The sequence below is a fragment of the Neopelma chrysocephalum genome, unplaced genomic scaffold (genome assembly GCF_003984885.1).
Source record: "Neopelma chrysocephalum unplaced genomic scaffold, ASM398488v2 Primary Assembly neopelma1_45, whole genome shotgun sequence".
Taxonomy (NCBI): domain Eukaryota; kingdom Metazoa; phylum Chordata; class Aves; order Passeriformes; family Pipridae; genus Neopelma; species Neopelma chrysocephalum.
The window spans coordinates 5855396-5877582 of NW_020897704.1; the positions used below are offsets into that span (position 1 = coordinate 5855396).

Sequence of the window (22187 nt, forward strand, 5' to 3'; positions counted from 1 at the left end):
TAATGGGACTTTTCTAAAGAACATTTTAAAGAGAACATTATCTTGATATGTTAGTACAGAACAGCACAAGACATTAATTACACCTTTTCTTAGCAAAATGTAGTTCTAGTTAACTGAGAAGTTTGTATAAAAGCTTCGAGGAAGAAAAGCGACATAAAGAAATTACTGAAGTATATTTCCTTAATGTCATTCATGGACATTGCTATGACTTTTATATTACCTTTGAAATAAATACTCTGTTTCATTGTCCTGTTGGTAACCCATATGCAGGTATGAAAACAGCATGTGGGTTTTTGTGTCTTTGATTGAAAGAGATAGGAATTTAATTTGAACATTCATTGTGATGATGTGCTCCAAAAACTGTTGAGTTTGTGTGTGTGTGTGTGTGTGTGTGTCTGTCTGTCTGTCTGTCTGTCTGTCTGTCTGTTTAAAAAGGGGGTTTGGGTTGGTTTTTAGGTAATGTATTTTTCTTTTTTTTTTTTGTTTGAACTGTGGGATTTTTTAGGATGTGGGGTGGTGCTTCTTGGTTGTTTTTTTGAATGATCAAGTGAGCATGAGAAAATGTTAAGTAAGATTTGGTGGGGGGAAGTATCTTTCATTTATATTTTTGGGGTTTTTGTTTGTTTTGCCTCTTTAGAAAGCCCCACCTTCCATTCCTTTTCATAACAGCTTGGAAAGAGTATGCAGATTTGATCTGGTACTTTAGTTCTGAAGTAGGAACAAAGTCAAGGTAGTGCGATGATATTAATAAAGATTAACTTATATTGTAATATAAAAAGCTTTGATTTCCAAATATTCTAATTTGCCAGTCTGTAATCGGGATAATTTCATTATGTACCTGTATACAGATTGCATTTTGTCACACACACAGTGAATCATTTTGTGCTAGATCACACATTAATACTAATTTCTTGAAATTTTCATGTTAAACACTGTGTTTCTTTGAAGAAAAAAAAGTTTGTTTTTTTTAATTATTTTTTAAGAAAAACAGCAACAAAACCAAAACTGGATTTCTGAATGTTATTTTGTTCCTTTTCTCTCTCTGGATTTAGATGTATGTGGGTCAAATATAGTTTTGATTATCTTCAAAACAAACAACCCAGTTACAGGAATAAAATCCAAAGATTAAAAGTTTTTTTTATTCTTATTTTAAAACAAAAATATATAGTCTCTTCCTGAAGCTAGTGAAGATGCGTACAGGATTAAATTTATGTAGAACTAATACTCAGGGTATGCTTCAGCCTTGTTGTGTGCGTTCTTGTGAGTTAACTTCATGAGCAATTCCTGTAGTTGAAAATGAATTATTATTGCATAGTTTTCTTTGAATGGTATGAATGTTAAATATCTTCAATTCTACTGGATATAGAAAAAGTCTTAAAAATAGACTTTGCTTAATATGCAAAGCATTGAAATTTCTAAGTGGTGGAGAGCTGCGCTGTCACATTTTTTTTTTCCTTCTTACCTGTTAATAACCAATGTGGGTTTTTTTGGTGTTACTTAAAGATGCCTTGTAGTTCCTGTCCCTCACTGTACTCAGTCTCCTCCATGTTTCCCCTTACATGTCACTTCTGTATTCTTATATGAAGAGGTTCAAAGGAAGACTCTAAAGCTTATTTAGTTTAGTAAAGTCTCACCTACTTTGTCGTTTCATTATTCTCGTAGACTGCTTTTATTATGCTCTCTTGAATTACATTTGGGGTTGGTATTTTTGCCAGTTAGTTTCGAGAAAGTAGGATCCACTGACACTACTTTGTGATATATCCCATATGTTTTTGGCTTTCATACACAAAATAATTATTGAAAAGCTAGCTTTTTTCAGAAATAGAGAACTACTGAACAACATGACTTAACCTTCGAGGAGGACTGAAAGCAGTTCACTTTAATTCTCTGACCTCCTTTTATATATGAACTTCTAAAATGTATGAAGCAATAGTGTAATGTAATCTTAAATTTAAATTTCCTAGTGCTCTACTAGGGCATTATCACAGAGCACATCTGTCTTGGTAGTTATTATGTGGAAACTGACAGCTACATAGTGGAGAGATGTGCTTAAAATTTCCCATACATACTTGATGTATCTTGGGTTTGCTTCATATGGTATCTAGCAATTTCAACAGGAAGATAGGTTATTTTTACTTAGGAAATTTTGGTCACATCAGAGATTGATGTATGATTCTTGAAGGTCGGGCATATCAAATCTTAACTGGGACAATTTCAATGACCTTTTCAAAATATTCATTGTATTCTTACCTTGCTCTTTTGTTACAAAGATTAATACTTTTTGTCAGGAAAATAGTTGGTGCAATTATTTCATCTGAGGAAAAATGACACTGATTAATGGATAGAAGATAGATTTTACTGACCATTAAAACATGTGCCTCTATCAGTTGTGTATAGGTAAGATAGCAAATGGAGCGTGTTTTTGTTTTAAAAAACCTTTTAAACATTGCAAAAAGCTAGATTAGGTTCATGTGCAATGTGCATGTATTTTGCTGTTATCGGTCAGCTTTAAGCTTTCACAGTAGCTTTAGGTTAGTAATGCACAGTTACTGTGTTGGTATTGTGTGTTTTAATTGAAAACCAAGTATTTAAAATATACTATGCTAAAGCAATCATTTAAACTTATCATAGAATTAGGACTTCAAATAGTGGTTATTATAGTGCAATACATGGTGTTTTTGTTATTTCTTGGCCAAATAGCAGTAAAGGAAAATTTCAATGAAACGTATAATTTACTTAGTATTCTTGCTTCCAGCTACACAGGTTTTCTCAATGTACTGAAATAGATGTAAACAAATATTTATAATATGGATCACTGAATTAGAATACTTCACACAGGAAAAAGCACAGGTTTTAATACATTTTTATCATTTCTTAATACATTCCTTTCAGTTATTAATGTACAACAAACATAATTATATCTTATTAAATCTATTAGTAAATGTTGGGCTGACTTTGTTTCTGCTCAACTGCCACAAAATGGTGGCACATAAGAATGGTCTGCAAGTAACCTGTATATGAATTCCATTTGCATTTGGTAGAATTTAATGTTTTAGTGATGACCACCGTTACCTAATTTCATTTGCGATGATAAGGATAGAGATTGTCTGGAGTGAAATGGGACGCAGGTTATTTTTTGAATTCTTCGATACTTGTTATTTAATAAAGCTTTTGCTCTCTGGAACACAGGCTAATTTGACTGAAAGTCAGGCTTCATTTGTGCAGCATCGAGTTACCAGTCTCCAAATGGAGGAAATGAAAGTAAACATGCATATCTAAGAAATTTATGTCCTCTGAATAAATTACAAACTCAACTAGAGGTTCATCAGTGAAAAGAAACCCAAATTGGCATAATTGCTCTTCTGGTTAACATCCCCCTGGCTTATTAAATTTGTGAGTGTAGAGACATGGGGACTATGGCAGCCTGATTGCTGAGTTGTCAGGATAAGTTTGTTTGGTTGGGTTTTTAATGAGTTGATAGGCCATTGAGAAACCTGTGACCATTTGCTAAGAAAATAAATCAAATGAAGGAGAGAAATTGAAAAAAAAAAAGAATCCTGCTGAATTTCTTAATTTTGTTTTTGGCTCGCTCAAAATTTAGGCAGAAGTTCTGGCAGCTCTACTAAAATTTGCTGATTTAGTTTCTGGGAATGTTTTGAAATATAGGAGAAGTTTTTTGTAATACAAGTAGAATAAAATAAGTTCATAAAGCAGAAAGAGGGGGAAGGAAACTATTTTATACCAATCAGCACTTACAATGACATTTAAGAAGTTGGGTTTATTTCATCTAAAGAATCATAGTATTAGCTTCCTTACCTTTAAAAATCCCTGTATTATTTCTTGATTTATATTATTAAGATGGAGGGAATTTTGAGCAACATAGTTAAGAATGGTGGGGTTGATGAACACCTGAATAAATGGAGAGTTTGTGCTTTTTTCTAGGCTTGTGAAGTATGTGCATACATAACGTATATTATACACTAGTATTTTTGAATTTTTTTCTTGGGTCTTCAACGTGTTAATTTCTTTGAAAGTACTGTCTTTTGGGTTATTTTGTAAGATATTAATTATTAGCACCCAACTTACAATTGCTGTGTTTTCTAAGATGAAGTAACTGAATCTTCTCTAATAATAAAGAAATATTTCAGGATGCACTTCTGTTTTCTTGATGCTGTGGAGCCTTTTACTGTATTCTGATATTTCATTTTTCTTTTAATATTTAACTCATTTCTTGGCCCAGGTTTGGCTTTCTAAAAAATTATATGTCATAGTCCTCTATGTGCTTCATCTGTGACATTTAAGACTATTTTTCTGTGTGGTACAGATGGTAAACAGAACTGTGGGATTTATTGAAGATATTAAAAAAAACCCAGTGAATTTTGAGATCCACCCTATGCTTTTTATATATGTGTTCTTAATTTATTTAAGACATTTGCCCTGGTGTTGAGACTGAGTATAGATGACCTACCTTCAAATTCACAGGCTTAGATATCATGAAGTCCCCTGTAACAAGCACATAAGGTACCAGAGTTGATCCAGTCAACTGACCTGTTTGGAACATCATGGGATCATAGAATAGTTTGGGTTAGAAGGGGCCTTTAACGATTGTCTAGCCCAACCCCCACACATTCACCTACAGGTCTGAGTTGATGCCTGCTCAGTTGGTGCTAAGAAAAAATCCAGGAGCCCATTAATTAGGGTGAGATAAGGAAAGGGTTTTAATAGTGCCAAGGCAATTGATGGTATAGGACGCGCGCACGCTGTGTCCGAGATGTTACAATATATAACAATATCTGACCAATCCCAAGTGTGTCCTCCCCGTAACTTTTGCTCTGGTCCACCCCCTGGCCCACCTCCCGGAATTGGGTCTGGGGTGCTAATTGGGACCCTCTCTTCATCATCCTTCATCATCTTCGGGGTACAGAGAGCAGAGTCACCCAGTTCCTTGACTCTGTCCTGCGGTTTAGGCCAAGATACAAGCGTTTCCCAAACAAGACAGGCTTGCCTTGACAAGAGACAAAACATTTTCTACTGGATACAGGGATAGGGCTGATATGGGGAGTATGGAATGGGGTAAGAGGGAGAAAGGAATGTATAAACTAAGGGGTGCTACGGGGAAGAGGGAGAAAGGGTTGTTTCTAAAATCTACTTCTATTACCTATAAAACTTATAAGGTAGAAAAATAAACATTAGGGGCTTAAGGCATCAGAGTTAAGAGATGGATGATAGTAAAAAGTAATCCAGTGATTCCAACAATAACTTCATGCACTGAACCTGTCAGTCAAAGGTATCGGTCACTTAATGAGCGGAGAGAGTGGGACAATTCCACAGTATGATTGAATGCAAATTAATGCCTCGGAGAAGGTTTGTGCATGGATTTGTATTTTGTGGGGGTTCTTTCCTTTCCCCATTTTTCCACTCAATGAGAATAGATTATGTAATTACATGCACAGATGGATGTCTTCCATAGAGAGTATTTATGGTAGGATGTGCTCTTTCACTTATCATACATGCAGTCCAATATTTTGGGTCATTTTTAATTGATAGCTCTCTTTGTGTTTTCCAGTCTAGTACCCAGACTTAATTTCTTTGGTGTGTATAGACGAAATGTACATATTAAGAAGATATCCCATACAGAGAAACATGTATGACTCAAGAATAATAATACTTGAAGCAAAGTTGGTTCAAGTTTTCATTGGCCATGCCATCACTTTGACAGGCCATAATCCTATCGTGGTAATGCTCCCCCACTTTCATTTTCCTTTCTCTTTTCCTTCCTTTTTTTTTTCTGTTTTCTTCTTTGACTTTTCCTTTTCCCCTTCCCTCCAAAGCTGTAATAATACTGTTGTCACTCAGAAATTACTTCCCAACAGCATGTCATTGGAAAAAAATGGAGACAAAAGCAGATGCTGAGAACTAACCTACAGCTGATAAGCATGGCTAAGTACTCCTGAGTTCTATGAAGAACTTCTTTGTAGAAGATAAAAGTACTTTTGTTCTGAGGGGAAAAAAGCAACTATAGATTCATCTGATTGGAAACAAAGATATGAACATGCGAGTCAGCCTTATTTTAACTCTTTTGTTCAGTGTTGCCTAAAAATAGCAAAGCTGGGATGATATTTAATAGCTCTTGATTATCTTCACTTGATGGTGCTTCAAGCACTGTCAGGTTGACTGAATGAGCAGTGAAACATCTCATTTGGTCTTTGCAGCTCCTTTCATGGAAGCCAGGAAGACAAGAATTTTAGGATTGCAAGCTCCGTTAATTTTTGCTAGGCTGGCGTAAATTTTTTAGTACGATGTTTACGGTCTCTGAAAGGATTCAGATCATGCACTTCCTCAAATACACTGCAAGCTATCATGGAAGGAAGCTGTAAGCCTGTAAACTGGATGTTTTATACTGAATCATGTGAAGTTTTAGTCTCTCTTCATGAAATACCTCTCAAGGTACAAAAGGCTGGAAAATTAGGACCAGGAATGCAGCTGTGTAACTTAATGAAGTCATTCAAACACTTGCAGTTTACTGTGTGTCCTGTACGTCGTCTCAGGAGTGGCGGATCTCTGGTAAACATTTCTGCCTTGATCTTCCTTTCAGGTAGCAACTTCAGTTTCATTTTCTGTCCCCTGTCCTAGAATAAGGCCCAAATTAAGAACCAGTTTTTCTAAATAGCTGTAAAAGGCAAATAAATGGTAAATTATTGGGTTTATTTTTAATAGAGTAGGATGGCTGGACCTGCTTACATATGAGAGCTCTGAAGTTCTCTGTCCATCTGTTTCCTTTTCTTTGGATACAATACCCAAAAGTTGTATTCTCACAATTACAAAGAAACCCTTACTTTCAAAGAAGAAAAAAAAAAAAAAGCTCTGTGTAAAATCTGTGTAGATAGTAATTTGTGAAAGTTAGTTCCATTTAGGAATAGCTCCATTTAGGAAATGGAACAACTTCTCTTTGTAGGTCCTGCTGAGCTGGTCTGAAAGACTGCTAGGCATTAGGTTTTTCATGCAATATATTGATAAATAATTATGATGTTTTTTCATTCTGCAAGTTGAGTATTAAAATAACCTTTACTGATTTAAGTCTTCAAGAAACCTCTTAAGTTTTCTTTCTTTTATATCAGGATTTTGTAGAGAGAAAGTAAAAATCTTCAAAGGGAAAATATGTAAGAAAGTTTGTTTTTTTCTAAAGGATCTTTACTGTTTGTATTTATTCATAAATCAGTAAAAGATGTTTAGAAAAAAGATTCTGATCTTAAATGTTCTTAAGTAGTCCTTGGACCTAAATATTACTGACTTTCTGTAGTAATTTCTTGGTTCCTGAATGACATTCCATTGATCTATGGGTGATTCAGGCACTTGAAGCTTGTATTTTTGCAATCATTTGTGTGTGTTTTATGTGTCATAAATTATACAAACTAAAGCTGACTAAAGAATTGTAAAGTTAGTTGTGGGGGAGGGTTTAATGGCATTTTCTGCTATACTGCTGCTGTTATCATCTGTACCACTGGGTCAGCTGATACTGTCTTGGAAGAAGTTTTAAAACTTTTTTTGAGAAACATTTCTGCTTGTATGCTCTTTTTTCCTTTCAGAGTTTTCTGGAATGTTTTCAAACTCCTCCACTAGTGTTGCCTCCCACTTATGTATTTTAAAATGTCTTGAACAATCATCCTACAGTACAGTGATCCTATTGTAGTGCAGAGCAACATAACAGTCCTTATCTTATGGAAGATGTAGTTATTAAATGTTTATTAGTTTTCCTTTCTATTGTGCAAATCAGATTCCGCTGTTGTAGCAGTCTCATCTGATTAGCCAGAGACACTTCTTATTCCCAGATTTGAAGAAAATTAGTAGTTACAGGATGAATTCTTAAGCATTCTTTTGGAACCCATCAAACTGAGCATTCACTGAGCCACCAGCTGTATTCATTATGCATTACTTAAACCTTCAAAGGTGAAATTTTTCTGGTTAGGATCTTGAAAGCTGCTGCTGTTTAGTGTGCAGGTGCCACATCATGGGCTCACATTCAGCTGTCTTTGCTGTCTTTAGCCAAGACCAAATTTTAAGCAAGTTTGAAAAGCTTTATTTCCAAGGGGACTCTTCACACCAGACTTCATAGTCTGTGTAAGTAACTGGCTCCTATTTTGCCTGCATACTGAAGACTGTTTTAAGCACTGTAAAGTTTGACGTGCTCAGACATTCATCTGTGTATTCTGAAAAGAATTGTGTCTAATATTCTTACAACACTCCAGATTTACTGTTTGAAGTAGACATTTATAGGGTTACTCTAAGGTTCACTTTTTAAAAACTTTGTGGATGCCTTCCTATTGCTGCATTATGCCCATTTTCGAGGTTTGCATTTTTAAGAATACAGTAACTTCTGATTATTTATTACCTTAAAGTATTCCTTTATCCTGTCTGTGCATATATAAATCCCCTTAAATCTGTGGCATCCCCTTTCTTACTTTTACTGGAGGTAGTTTTAGATGCATTTCTAAACCATGTTCTTGATGCGTATCATGCATGTGGAGGTTGTATTCTGTGCTTTCAATGACTTTCAGTATTTTCTTTTTCAAGAAAGAGGCCTGAATCAAAGTGAAACTTTTTATTTAGATTGTCTCTTTTGAAACCGTAGCTGAGTATTAGTGTTAGAATACATGGGACACTTGTGTCATTCTCACTGTCTCTGGACGGTGCTGTAAGGGTGGCTTATTTATTTGAAAGCTCTGTTTCCTTTCAGAGAGACTTAATGGCTTTTTCACTGTCTTCCAGGTTCTCATATTAACTAATATCATGCTGGGTATTTATCTCTTTGGATCCTAATTATTTTCTATTATCCTCAACATGGAATGGAATTCAATTAAATGATCATTTTGGAACGCAGAAAGACAATTACATTTGAAGTAATTATTTTGGATCATGTTGGAGACACCACCCATCCTTAAAACAAAAAAAAAAAATAGAAATGAACACTCTTGGAGGAAGTCTTTGACATATATGAAACTATGCTCTTCATTCAATATATTGCCCCATTTCCGTAAGTTACAAAGTTGTACGTGTTGTAGTATATGTGACACAGATTGGTCGCAGTTTTACCAGTCCCAATGTTCTTATTCCCAGAACATGTTCTGGGAGAACAGATTAGCTAAGAATGCTACATCTCCATCCTCTTCCCTTCCCCCCAAAAAACAGTCTCATCTTCCTTGGAGAAGTGAAACATACAAAAAAAAAGTTTATTTTAATAAAATACGTTTTCCTTTAATGTATGTATATTTAATGAAGACTAGCATCACTGGTTCTGGGTAAGTGCACAAGTCAGGGCTTGATTAGTCCTTACTTGGTAAAATGAACCTAAATAGTGTTATATAAATGCTGGTGCACTGTGAACAGCCATTTTTTTGAATGCTCCCAATGTTTTTAGTGGTTGAATCTCAGCTGTTCAGCTCTAGTTTTAGTACAGCACTTCATCTTACCTTTGGATATGCTTGGTTTTGCATCAAGCATAGTAGAGTTTTAATTGCTTTAGAATAATTTTGTACAAGCTTGGCTTCTTTATTTTTACTTCAGCAGAACCATAAGGTGTAATTATAGTCTGAAATGCACAATTCTGTATTTTGTGGTAGCATTCTGTACGTTCATGGAGACTGCTGTGCTGTTCCTTGGACTACCCTGAGTTTTGTTCTCTATCTTTTCTCCCAAACTTCTGCTGTCTTTTGGGAATTACCTTTTCCTGCTTCCATTGATTTGGTGTGGGCAACAAGATTCTAATTTGCTTGATGTAGGTAGTCAGTGAAAGTTTTAATTGCAGTTTAAGAACAAACTGCTACTGCTGAGAAAAAGTTAAAATTTTGCCTGATAAGTACAGTTTTCAGCACAGTGAGAGACATGTGGAAAATTATCAAGCTGATCATCTTTGCCTTACTTTTTTTTCTTCTTACTTAGCATTTCTTTATTTTTAAAATGGTTGTTATATGCCATGATTGACAAGGAAGTAAATTTTCCATGTAAATTGAAGTTGAGCTGAAGATTAGAAATGGCAGTAACCCTGCATTTAAGATTGATAGTGGTCTTTGTTATTTGTGAATTCCCAGGTTTTTTTAAAATTGAAAAAAGTGGAATTCTGCCTCTGAGAGTGGACTGCTTTTTTGGAGAAACGTAGGAACAGAGGGGAAAAGAAAAAATAATTATCTACTAATGTAAAGTTTTTAGTTTGATCTTTAGGACTTCTTATGGGAAGGAGTTGTTGTCAATCAGGGATGCTGGTGAGGGAGTATGTGTAAGAAGTTCAGTACCTGACATGGTTTCACTCCACGACTACAGAGAAAGCTCATTTGATCTAATGAGCTTTTGGAAAGTTGAAAGCCAAATGAGTTACTTCTCCCACGAATTTTCTTTCTTTGACCTTCTTAGTAATATCTACTGATTCAATGAAATGCAAACTCCTTAAAGCAAATGGAAATCTTCTTTAATCTCACTTTTTCTAGCAGCTACAGGACATTTTGTGTTTTGTGATTCATGAGAGAAAAGAGTTTTGTAGTGATCTAAAAGAAACCAGATTCCAAGCTATAGAATAGAAATGTAGAATATCTGATTTTTTTTTTTTTTTTTTTTTTGCACATCAGTGCTACTACCCTGAAGCACTTAGATTTTATTACCTGGATTACAAGGTCACTTGGGAACTGCTGCATCTGTGACTAGATATGAATGTGTTTGTTTCAAGTAAGCACTGAGGTCTTCCTTTCTTGAAATAATACCTATTCCCTATAATTTCTGAAACGCGAATTGTATAAACTTGAGTCTTACAGATTGTGTAAGCCCCTATCATTTGGGGCTTGATACTCAGGAAAATTACTCCTGCTGATAACCCATATGTACTTTGCTTTTCATACTTCCACAAGCAAGAGAGAAATATGTCTGAGAAGTTCTGAATTCTTGTGCACTTTAATATTCCTTATTAGTCAGAAAAATTTGGTTTTTTTTTCCCACTTGTCATAGTTTAACCCCAGCTGGCAACAAACTACCACCCACACACTCACTCACTTCCCCACTCAATGGGATGGGGAAGAGAATCAGAAAAAGGTAAAACCTGTGGGTTGACATAAGAACAGTTTAATAACTGAAACACCTTCCACTTTCACAGTTCATTGGGAACCTGAGCTGTGCCCTGGTTCTGGTAGCAGACATTGCTTGATCTGTCTTTAAATTTAAAATTCAGTCTGGAATCTGACTTGTTTCTGCTGACAGCTGATTCATATTAGCTAGATGCCTGAATGATAACTTGAGTAATGTGTCTCCAGCTTGTGGCAGGATGAAAACAAAACAGTTTATACACCTTACTTGAAAAATAAATCTGGCAGGATATTGAAGAATAAAAAATAGTTATTTGCAGAGACCTAAGAGATCTCCTTTGCAGAATGTTTATTCAGCTTTTCATTTCAGATGCCATGTGAAGTGTACTGTGATAGTGTATAGAGAAATTTAAGCTTTCTCACAAAGCATACTCTTTTGACAAGTCTCCATATAGTCTAGGACTGAACTCCTCCTTAATCTCCAGCTATTTTTGCCAAGTTACTGAGAGTGAAAACAAGATTAGTCAATAGCATGTAGTTTGGTGCTTGACACTCAGGACAATACTACCTTTATCATTTTCTTCTATAAGAAATCAAAGGCAAATATGGGAGTTACAAAACAAACACTTAAATGAATGTTTACAATGTCAACTAAGTGACAATAAAAGAGAATGCTTACCTGTAAATCTCTCAGAACATGAGTAAATTCTCCTTTTTCTCTTAAAAATGTAAAATTGTGTTGATAATCCAAATGGAAGGTCTCCTGGGGTGGAGGGGAAAATCCCCTAAGTCACTGTATGGAAATGCCTCGATAAACAACTGGATTTTACAAAGTAACTTGCTAACCTCAAGTTTCTTAGTTGTCACCCTTCTTTGCAAAGGTCTTTGTAGCAAACAGACTGGAAGAATTAAACTTAATAAAGGCAATTCTGCCATAATTGTTTTATACTAGAATGCTCTCTGAAGGGGCACATGAAGGTACATAACCTTATTTGACTACTTCTGAATGTACAAAGATCATGATGATGTTCAAGACTTTGGCAGTAGTAGGATGGCTGGCATGGGTAGCTCTTTCTTGCATTGTGGGAGGTGTGCTCAGAATTAAATTTGTTAAAGTTTCTCTTAGTAACCTACAGTTTGCAGTAGCTGACTGCCAGTGCATTTCTGATGATACTCTAGAGTCTCTGTTGGATTCTTTCCTTTTTAGTTCCAATGTTTACACCCACACAGACACCCCCACACATCCTGGAAAGTTTTCAGAATGCTATCTTAAAAAATTCTTCATTTGGGTCTTTAATCAAGTATAAAAACGGCTTAATAAGGACTATACTGTTTGTGAATTAGCAAACCCAGAGCAGGATTGGCAGCAGCCCATCAAATCAGTAGCTTGTAATATAAAAGCCTTTTGAATATTTTCATTACAATTATGGAATTAAAATATAATATCCTTGGTTGTATATATACTTGTGCCAAGGGAAGGCTAGTTAAGAGCAGTAACATGTATACTTTTGGTTATTGGTCACAGAAAACAGAAATTGTCATGTCAGTCTGAATTTACTAAAATGGAAAAACTTCCGGGAAAAACAAGACAGCATGATGAGGAAATCCATACCAGTCTTTACTTCCAGTATTTCAAAAGGATTTTCAGTATTTCTTGGCTTAGTGATTATAGCATCTTATTCAATGAGTTTTGTCATACCCTGGCAAAGCTGCCTGGTTTGTAACAATTTATTTTCTTGGTTTTTTTTCTACTCAGCTTCGCCAGCCTGACTGTCTAAAGGGTTGAAAACATTAAATATAAAGACTGATTTGATACTCCATTTGGCATTTCCCATGTTATAATCTTTACTTTGTTTTTTGGGGTTTTTTACATTAGCTAAATGTTCATTCTGTCCTTAAAATCTGGACAACAGGAACTTCCTATTTATAATACTGTGCCTTGAAATTGAATATTTTGTTAATATTCATGTTCTTTTTCATCACACCAGAATACTTGAAGTACAGAACAATAATGATACATTGTGTGAATATAAAAAGTTGTTAATGAGAACGGTGGGGTTTCCAGTTTGATGCAGTTTATTTTTTGTGTTATGTTGTAGGTCTGTCAAATGGCTTTGGAGATGAAAGTAAAGAGAGAGCATTAGATGATACTCCAGGAAGAAAAGTTGAACCTCGTCGCCGCTGTGCATCAGAATCTAGTATTTCATCTAGTAACAGTCTCTTGTGTAACTCAAGGTAAAACTATAAATCTGAAATACAAATTTGAGACTAAATATATCAGTTTTCTATATTGCTTGTGACCCATATTGGAATGCGGGGAGTGGATTGCATAAATTTTTGAAAAAACTTCTGGCAAATTTTCTCAATTGTGTCAGGTTTGAGCCACCTTTCAGCATTGCTGGTATTCTTTTGTTGAATTCAGGTTATTGTTCAGATTCTGTGATTTCTTAAAATTCAGGTATGCAGAGAACAAATTTACCATTTTGTGTATAGACATTTCACAATTGAAAAGACTTGAATTTGTAGTGAAAAATTAAAGAGAGAATAGTTGTGTTTCCTATGTAGTAGAACTGTTGGAGCCGGGGGAACATGTTTTCATTTGTCCGGTATGCAGTGTAACACTGGAAGATAGAGCAGCTTCTGTCATTTGTGCGTCTCTCAACCTGTGCAGCAGTTGAGGTGCAGTTGCATACTGTTTGTCTTTTGATGATAGCCAGGCAATTCTATGCATGGAAATAATCAGTGGTTTGGCTTTTACATTGTCGTTTGTATTTGTTACATAAAGTTTTTTTAGAACTTGCTACTCTGATTTTATTCTGTACTGATGAAATTTAAATTATTTTTCAAAGTTTCAATTCATAGTGAACAATGTTATTTATCAAGTAATGGGCTTAATATTAATACTTTTGTAGTTTCAGCCTACCGAAGTGTGGTAAAGGTAAACCTGCCTTGATACGGAGACACACACTGGAAGACCGAAGTGAATTGATATCATGCATTGAAAATGGAAACTATGCCAAAGCAGCAAGAATTGCAGCTGGTAACTATAAATAATTGTATTCTTAGTAGTATTGTATAACTATGATTTTGTCCATTTATTTGACAGATTCTGGCATTCTTATTTTCACTACTTAAATACATTAGGCATTCTGAAAGTGGTGGTGATATCACTTCAGAAACAGTGTATACACCTGAGAAGTCTCTTGAGTCTGGCTGCATGCATCCTGTCAGATTGTGTATGACCTTCTACTCAACATTAAAATACCATTTTCTTTGCAGATGAGAATACTGTAGGTTTCTTTCTTGTTAGCTGCCCTGAAGAAGAGAACTTGTACTGGTTTTATGTACCAGATACAGTTCTACATATATATTTTTCAAAATAGTCTGTGAATGAAGGATGCATTAATCTGTACCCTCATGGCCTTTTCTAACTGGCATGTGAATACTTTACAAACTGTTACTAACAGAGCAGAGAAATAGAAACTTATTGCAGAGAATGGTTGAACAAATTTTTATGTGATGGCTTTAAACGCTTTTTTTCTTGCTCTTGCAAAGTCTTAAACCACTCTTTCCCCCCAGTTCTTTTTTGTAATGTTGAAATAGAACATGTATCTGCATACCACCTTTCATTATAAATAAGCAATGCCCATTTTAAATAAGAGCAGATTGAGAAGAATTGAGGAGTAAATTATGTTTTGGCAAGTAAAGAGCTGCTACTGTCACGTATTGCCTTACTGCTAAGAGAAAATGCAACTGCAGCCTCTGAACTGTATTTTGGTACCACATTTCCCCATACAAGAAGTGCCACCTCATCTTACAGCATATGAGCTTTGATAATCTTCTCCCCTTTGATGACCGCCCACCCCCAGTTCCATCTTGAGGGTACAACTCACTGGCTTCTGTCCAGTCTCTTGACTGTGTCCAGTTGTGGTTTTGGTCAACTTAAAGCTGTCTCAGGCTTCAATGCAGTGGTGAGCAATAGAGAAGAAAATGGAGGATTCTGGTAGAAGTGTGCAGTAACATAAGTTCAGTTGTCTATTATGCTGCTTCATGAGAAGAAATAAACCACCAGTGCAGCTGCTTCCTGGAACCCTGTTGATGTTTTTGAACTTTACTGTAGGAAAGGGTAGGGTAGAGAGACCAAGAGGGCTTGTTAAAAATAAATAGAAATTAAAATGCAGGTTAGAACTTAGGCATAAAAACAGATAGGTGTACCAGACATGCCTTGTAAGTTATCAGGTGCTGATTTCTCTATGGATACCCAGCACTTTCGAAACAAAGCATGCAACTTGCATCTTCAAAATCATCACCTCTCTGACAGGATTGTCATCATAGTTTTAAAAGAAACTGGTTATTTGGAGTACTGTAATTTTATGTTTTCTTTTGAGCTTTTTCAAAGGGAAAAGATTATTAGAATTTGGCAAATGCTTCCTAAGAACTAAGATGTTTTAAGATATGCTGTTTCTAGAAATGTCTAAACCATTGTCCTTTATCTGTAGGCTTGGATTAAAGTACTAGTATCATGTAAAGAGCTGTTATGAACACTACCTGCTTTTTATTGGTATGTGTGTGAAAGGTGATATTAGTATTTGGATTCTAATGATCATAAGGTGTTTGAGGAAACCAAGAACTGCAGAAGATTTATCTAAAGTTTCATCCTGGAACATTTTAATTGTATATTTATTTGTTCTTAGAAGTTGGGCATAGCAGTATGTGGATTTCAACTGATGCTGCAACATCTGTTCTTGAGCCTCTAAAAGTAGTATGGGCCAAATGCAGCGGATATCCCTCTTACCCAGCTCTGGTAAGTACACAGCTTTCGTAAGTATGCTATTGATACTGTTTCTGATCTGAAAACACAGTGCGTGAATTTAAGGTAATTGGTAATTTCGCATTCAGATTAAATGAACGTGGCTTATTCTGGCTGCTTTATCATGCATTGAGTTTGTAAAGTTACTGCAGTATCAGATTGTAAATCAGTAATCTCTGCTACCCTGCCCATTCTTGGAGATGTGCAATACTTATGTGTTGTGGTTTAACCCCAGCTGGCAACTCAGCCTCACACTGAACAGTGAGTTCCCCCCATTCATTCGCTCCCTTGGTGGGAGAGAGAACAGAGTCAGAAGAGTGAAAGTGAGAAGGCTGATGGGTTGAGATAAAGACGCTTTAATAGGTAAAGCAAAAGCCACACACACAAGCAAAGCAAAACAAGGAATTCGTTCACTTCCCATGTGCAGACAGGTATTCAGCTATCCCCAGGAAAGCAGAGCTCCATCGCATGTAAGGGTTACTTGGGAAGACAAACGCCATCACTCTTGAATGTCCCCACCTTCCTCCTTCTTCCCCCCTCTTTATATACTGAGCATGATGCCATATGGTATGGAATATCCTTTGGGTCAGTTGGTCTGAGCTGTCCTGGCTGTCCTTGTGCACCGTCGACCTCCTCACAGGTGGAGTGGTCTGAGAAGCAGAAGAGGTCTTAGCTCTGTGTAAGTGCTGCTCAGCGATAACAAAACCATCTCTGTATTATCAACCCTGTGTTCAGCACAAATCCGAAAGATAGCCCCATGCTACCTCCTGTGAAGAAAATTACCTCTGTCTGAGTTTAAACCAGCAGACCTCTCAGTAGTCTTTTTTTTCTGCATTGTATATTATTATTTAAAGGATCAATTGAATAAGCATTTGGCAGACATCTTGTTAGTGCTGGAATTATAAGATATTTTCTGCTGCAAAATGAGTATAAAAATACTCTTGATCCTGCGGTTCAGTAAAGAAACAAAACACTTGGTAGAGTTGGAATAAATTGACTGATTGAAGCCAGTTGTGAATGATGTACTGGAAACTTTAAGCTGTTGTACTCAAGTTATTACAGGAGAAATAGACACCGCTCTACTTACATCAAAGCTTACAGAGTAAATGTTGTTGATTAAGTGCTTGGCTTCAGGCATTTGGGGTTATAGAAACAGTTCATACACTTTGACTTGATTTATATAGTAGACTGGAGAGTCATGACTGTTCTAATATGTATGTGCTGTAATGTAATCATGCCAGAGTAAGGTTAAAACCTCTGGAGGTGACATTCAGAGCACTTTGAGTTAAAGTGCCCTCAGTGGGTGACTCAAACACTCTTAGGTCAGATGCTAAAAATTTAATTATTTGATTGTCTCTTGAATGGTGTTAGCAATAGATTTGAGCTGATCAAGACGAAAGGGCTCCTTTTCTGCCTACTCCTTTATGTCAGCACGGGTGTTTCTGAGAGTGGGATGAGTTCATTGAGGAATTAAACCTCAGTCAGGAGAAGAAAGTTGTGGTTCTATGAGTTCCCCACAGTGTTAGCTTTCTGTTCATTTAGTTCCTATAATCAGTTTACTGTGGATTGTGATTTGTGCCTGTGTGGAGTTTGTTGAGTAGGAGACGGGTGGAATAGGCATGGAGTAACATAACGCTTTTTTGGTGGAAGCTGAGCACTTCATATTGCTATGATCTACCTACAGAGTTTTTCCATCAGCATAATTAGTTTAATGTTAGCAGCATATTCCCCCCTCCCTCAACCTTTCTAAACAAAGAATTTGGCTACAACTGCATGTTTTGCTGAAGACTTAAGTCATTAAATTGGAAATTGAATGTGGTGTCTCATTTTTTTGTTAGTTTTTTCTTTTTTAATTTTTTGCTCCAGAATTTGAGTATGGAGCTTGTATTTTGCAGAAATACTTATACCTTAAGATAGGTTGTTCCTTTAAGGTATATGAAATTCAGACCCCAAAATTTGAGGCTAGTTATGTCTTTTAGAAATCCTGATTCAGCTTCCTCATTCTGAAATCTGCTTGTCACTCTCAAAGTTTTATTAAGTTATTAAGTGAAATTCAAATGGGACTTTAAGAAGAACTGATATGGGTAAAAAATGCTTTTTTTGGTGTTTTCAGTTAAATCTACCACTATGCCTCTACTATGCCTATTCAACTTATGTCAAAAAGTTGTGTGTAACACAAAGTCAGTTTATGTACAGTGGTTGTTTAGTTTATGATTCATTTCTCATTAACTTTATTTGTAATATCATCTTAAAATAAATTATGTAGTTTTAAATATTATGAACTGTCCTTTTTTCTCTCTTATAGATTATTGACCCTAAGATGCCTCGTGTTGCTGGCCATCACAACGGTGTTACTATACCAGTGCCACCTCTGGATGTACTGAAAATTGGAGAACAAATGCAGACCAAATCAGATGAAAAACTATTCTTAGTACTATTTTTTGACAACAAAAGAAGTTGGTATGTTATTGAAATGCATTGTTTGATGCAGTGACTTAAAAGTTTTAAGAACCTGTACCTTTAGTCTAGAAGAAAATTGAAACATTGTCTTTCCATGGAAATCATTCCTATGGAAGTATAAACTAATGTTAAAGTTTCATGTTTGAGTCTATTTTTGGACCAAGGCATACATCACTGAAAGATATCTTTTTATGGTCAGTTTGGAAGAAAATAATATAAGTCAGTAAATAGTCTTTTGTCTTTTATTTACAAGCTAATTTTGTTTATTGACCTGATAAAATTGCTTCTTTGGCTAAACAGTTTTTTTAAAGGTAATAGTCTAACATTTATCTATATCTTGCTACATCATTGCTTTCCGAATTACAAGACTTTTCCCCCCAGTCTGCTCAAGTGAGTTTTCTTTGAATTTTTAACCTCTGTTTAGTTAAGTCCTTTATTAACACTTTCATTTGAAGTTCTTAGCCTTTTCTAAATTTTTCCATTTATTTCAGTATCAGCAATATGCTGTGTAGAGCCTGAAGGGGGATAATTCACAAATTAAAACATTCTCTTCCCCTTCCGGGTGGTCTTTGGTTTTGGTGGGTGGTTTTTTCTGGGAGAGGGAGTTGGGGGAAGGCAACTAGGTTTTTTGGTGTATTTTAATTTGTTAGGGTTTGTTTGGTGTTTGTTTTTTTTTTTTTACTAGACACGGAAGCTTCTCATCTACTTTCATCAAGCTATGTATTTCTTTTCTGTGTTCTTCATAATCCCTCTCCTCTCCAGGTTTCCATACAGGTCAAGCTAGCTGTAAATCTTTTTGTATCTCAGATTTTCTCTTGAATTTCCTTACTTTCAGATACCAGTTTCCTCTTTAGGTGGTTATATGTAATGTCTAGTGGTGCTGCTATTCTCCTGACTCTCTCTGTGCCAGTACACCTAAATAACTTCTTGCCTAAAATTTGTAACTGATGTTTGCACTTCTGTCCCCTTAGATCCTTTGGCATAATCTCTCTGTTCTTCAGCTATTTTCTTAACTAATTGGTACTTCTTCGTGATCATTATTGTTCAGTTGCACAGAATTCCATGAGAGCCTGCATTCTTTTGCCTTTTTTTATAGAGAACATCTGCATTTAAATATACTCAACATTCTTGTTTCTTGTTTTTTTCTCTTCATGGTATCACAATTGTAATGCATGTTCTTCCTAATCACTTTCTTAATAATTACTGTCATTTCTTCTTGATATGGGGAGTCCTCTGTGACTTAAACCCTTCTGATTTATCACCATATGCAGGTAGTCCTAAATCTTGCAGATATTGCACAAAGTTGTCTCTAATATACTCTGCATAGGTGGACAGGAAAAGTCTCAATACTTTTTCCAGTTCCTTTCCTCTCGTCCCCTCCACCCTCACCCCACCAACATTTTTGGTAATGGTTCTTTTAGGCTGATTATTTTGGCACTCATAACTCTAATTCTGTTGTGTCCCTTTTAGTCTTGAATCCCTGCCTGTGATTTTCATTCATTTGCAGGGTGTATGTCACCTTCAGTCTCTGACACAAATGTCTATAACCTGTGGATTTTCAAGTAGTCATATTTGTTTCTTCTTCTTCACTGCTTGTATCTTGAGGACTTGGCAAGCTTTCTGTTAAAAATACCTTCTTAAAACTTCCTCTGATCTGAATTAAAGCTGATAATGGTTAGACTGCTGCTTTTCATGCTGTTATCAGACTGTTCTGTGTCCTTGTACTCACTCTTCACATTTTGTTTCAATATCTGTGCTCAGTACATTAGGGCTGTAGTTTAGAGTGCTTTAAGAAAAAAAAATCTTTCAATAGCAAATTTTACTAATTGAAAAGAAAATTTTAGAATAAAGTGTTTTATATCAGACTTGACTGATTTCCAATTGGTTCGGCTTCACGTGGTCTCCCAAACTGATGAGTTTAAACAGAAGGAGGGCTTTTGCCATTTGTAGGACTGGGGTTGCAGACTACAGTATCATGCTTCAATAAATATTCATTAATTTACGTAATTTTTATTTTCCTTAATGTCTGTAACTTAATAGGATTGCGATAAGCAGTTATGACGTGAAGTAAATTTAATTTATACCTTTTAAGTAAATATTTAGAGTGCTTTTTCCTTAACTAGAAGAATGGGGTGCAGAGCTTTTTCCATTATCATTCCTCTGTGCCAAGAATTTGAAGTTATTTATGGAGCTTAAAGCAGAAAAGTACCCTGAATATGGAGTCAGTGGGATTTCATATTGCAGGGTAAAAGCATGCTAAGCAGAAATTCTTTGCCAGTTGGTCTTCCCCATAAAGACCAATTTGAGATGTCTTAATTGTAAGGCAGAAATTCATCAGCTGAAAATTCCTTGTAATAATGGAGATGAAAGAATGAGGAGAAACAATACTGTATCAGGTGAATCTTGAGCTATGTCCATTGTTAGTTGCTGCTGCCTATTCTTAACCTGCATCAGTATTTCAGGCTAATTTTTTTTGGTTGATACTTAATCATTAAATACAAACCATTGAATTGGAATGTATTCTCTGTTTTGTGGAAGAGACTTTCTTAATATTTCATATTCTTTAAATATTTAAGGCAAGTAAGTACTATCTTAAAAGGTATTTTATCATTTTGTTTAAGATAGTAAAGCTGATTATCTGTGTGAGCAACATGGAATAGTAGCTCTGGCATTTCTGGACAAATTTCTTGATTTTATTCTATATGTAATATTTATTTTACCCTTTCTTACAGGCAGTGGCTTCCCAAATCCAAAATGGTTCCCCTTGGGATAGATGAGACCATAGACAAGTTAAAAATGATGGAAGGACGTAATTCAAGCATACGAAAAGCAGTAAGAATTGCTTTTGATCGTGCTATGAATCACCTGAGTCGAGTCCATGGAGAACCAGTCAGTGACTTCAGTGATATTGACTAGCAGAGATTCTAGCAAGGCATGAAAAATACCACACAGACTTGAACTCTACTAATGAACCTCTTTGTCTAAAAGAATGTATTGAAGATACAACCCCTTAATTGTTGATTCAGTGGCTGAGTTCTGCAAACTTGAAATAGTTGAGCAATTCTTCTAAATCACCATTGCCATATTGATGAATTATTTTATTGTGTTGTAGATTGGAGGATTTTCCACTAAACCTGTTAAAATGTCTTGTTCATAGTGTTCATAATTGTACATAAATGTATATTCAACACTTAACTTATTCTGATTTTAGAAGTAGCTCTTTTAATTCCTTTTATAATTTTGCTGGGGAGGGAGTTGGTTTCTGTTTCCATGCTTTTTACTTTTTTTTTTTTTCTTTCTGAGGTTAAGTTACCTAAGCACCATCTTCCAGCTTAAGGTGTTTAGTGGATCTTAAAGCCTAATATCAAAATGGCATCAAATATATGTTTGCCTAAATCATATACAGTATGGTGCTGCTTGTATCATTTCTTCCTTGGTCTGTAGCTTCTGAAAAAGACTTCTGAATGTTTGTGTAAATTGTTGCTCTTTGCACAAAGTACCACATATTTAAGATTGATGTAAATTTACAATTACAAATATGTATTTTAAGAAAGGAAGTTACATTATTTTGGAGGGTACTTTGTGAAAAAGACATCAATAAAAATTTTACTATGTACATCACTTGCAAATCACCAAAAACACTCCATTGTTGCCCAAAATAACTTAAGATTGTTTTTGTTTTAAACAAACCTGGCTTAAAGCCTGCAAGCACATTATTTCTTTCAAAACCATATCCCATTTATCTCCCATTGATTTAATTTTGTTGATATGTGTGCCTCCCTGTGTTTATTTATTGTAGAAAATGTATTAATTTGCTTTATAATGAAAAATAAAATTGACAAATATATTGATAT

General features: G+C 35.4%; 1 protein-coding gene across 5 annotated transcripts in view; it reads left to right on the forward strand.

Annotated features, from left to right (window-relative positions):
- Nucleotides 1–22187, forward strand: part of BRD1 (bromodomain containing 1) — a 56626-nt gene that overhangs the window by 33661 nt on the left and 778 nt on the right. For 4 of the 5 annotated variants that reach the window (XM_027679235.1, XM_027679236.1, XM_027679237.1 and 1 more), the window contains 5 exons: nt 13163–13298; nt 13976–14103; nt 15758–15867; nt 18179–18333; nt 21066–22187. The exon at nt 21066–22187 is cut by the window's right edge and continues 778 nt beyond it. In XM_027679235.1, the coding sequence (XP_027535036.1) occupies nt 13163–13298; nt 13976–14103; nt 15758–15867; nt 18179–18333; nt 21066–21249 (713 nt within the window). In that variant the 3' untranslated portion in view covers nt 21250–22187. Of the gene's footprint in view, nt 1–8766; nt 8986–13162; nt 13299–13975; nt 14104–15757; nt 15868–18178; nt 18334–21065 lie in introns of those variants that run through there. The other variant, XM_027679240.1, reaches the window with a different exon arrangement.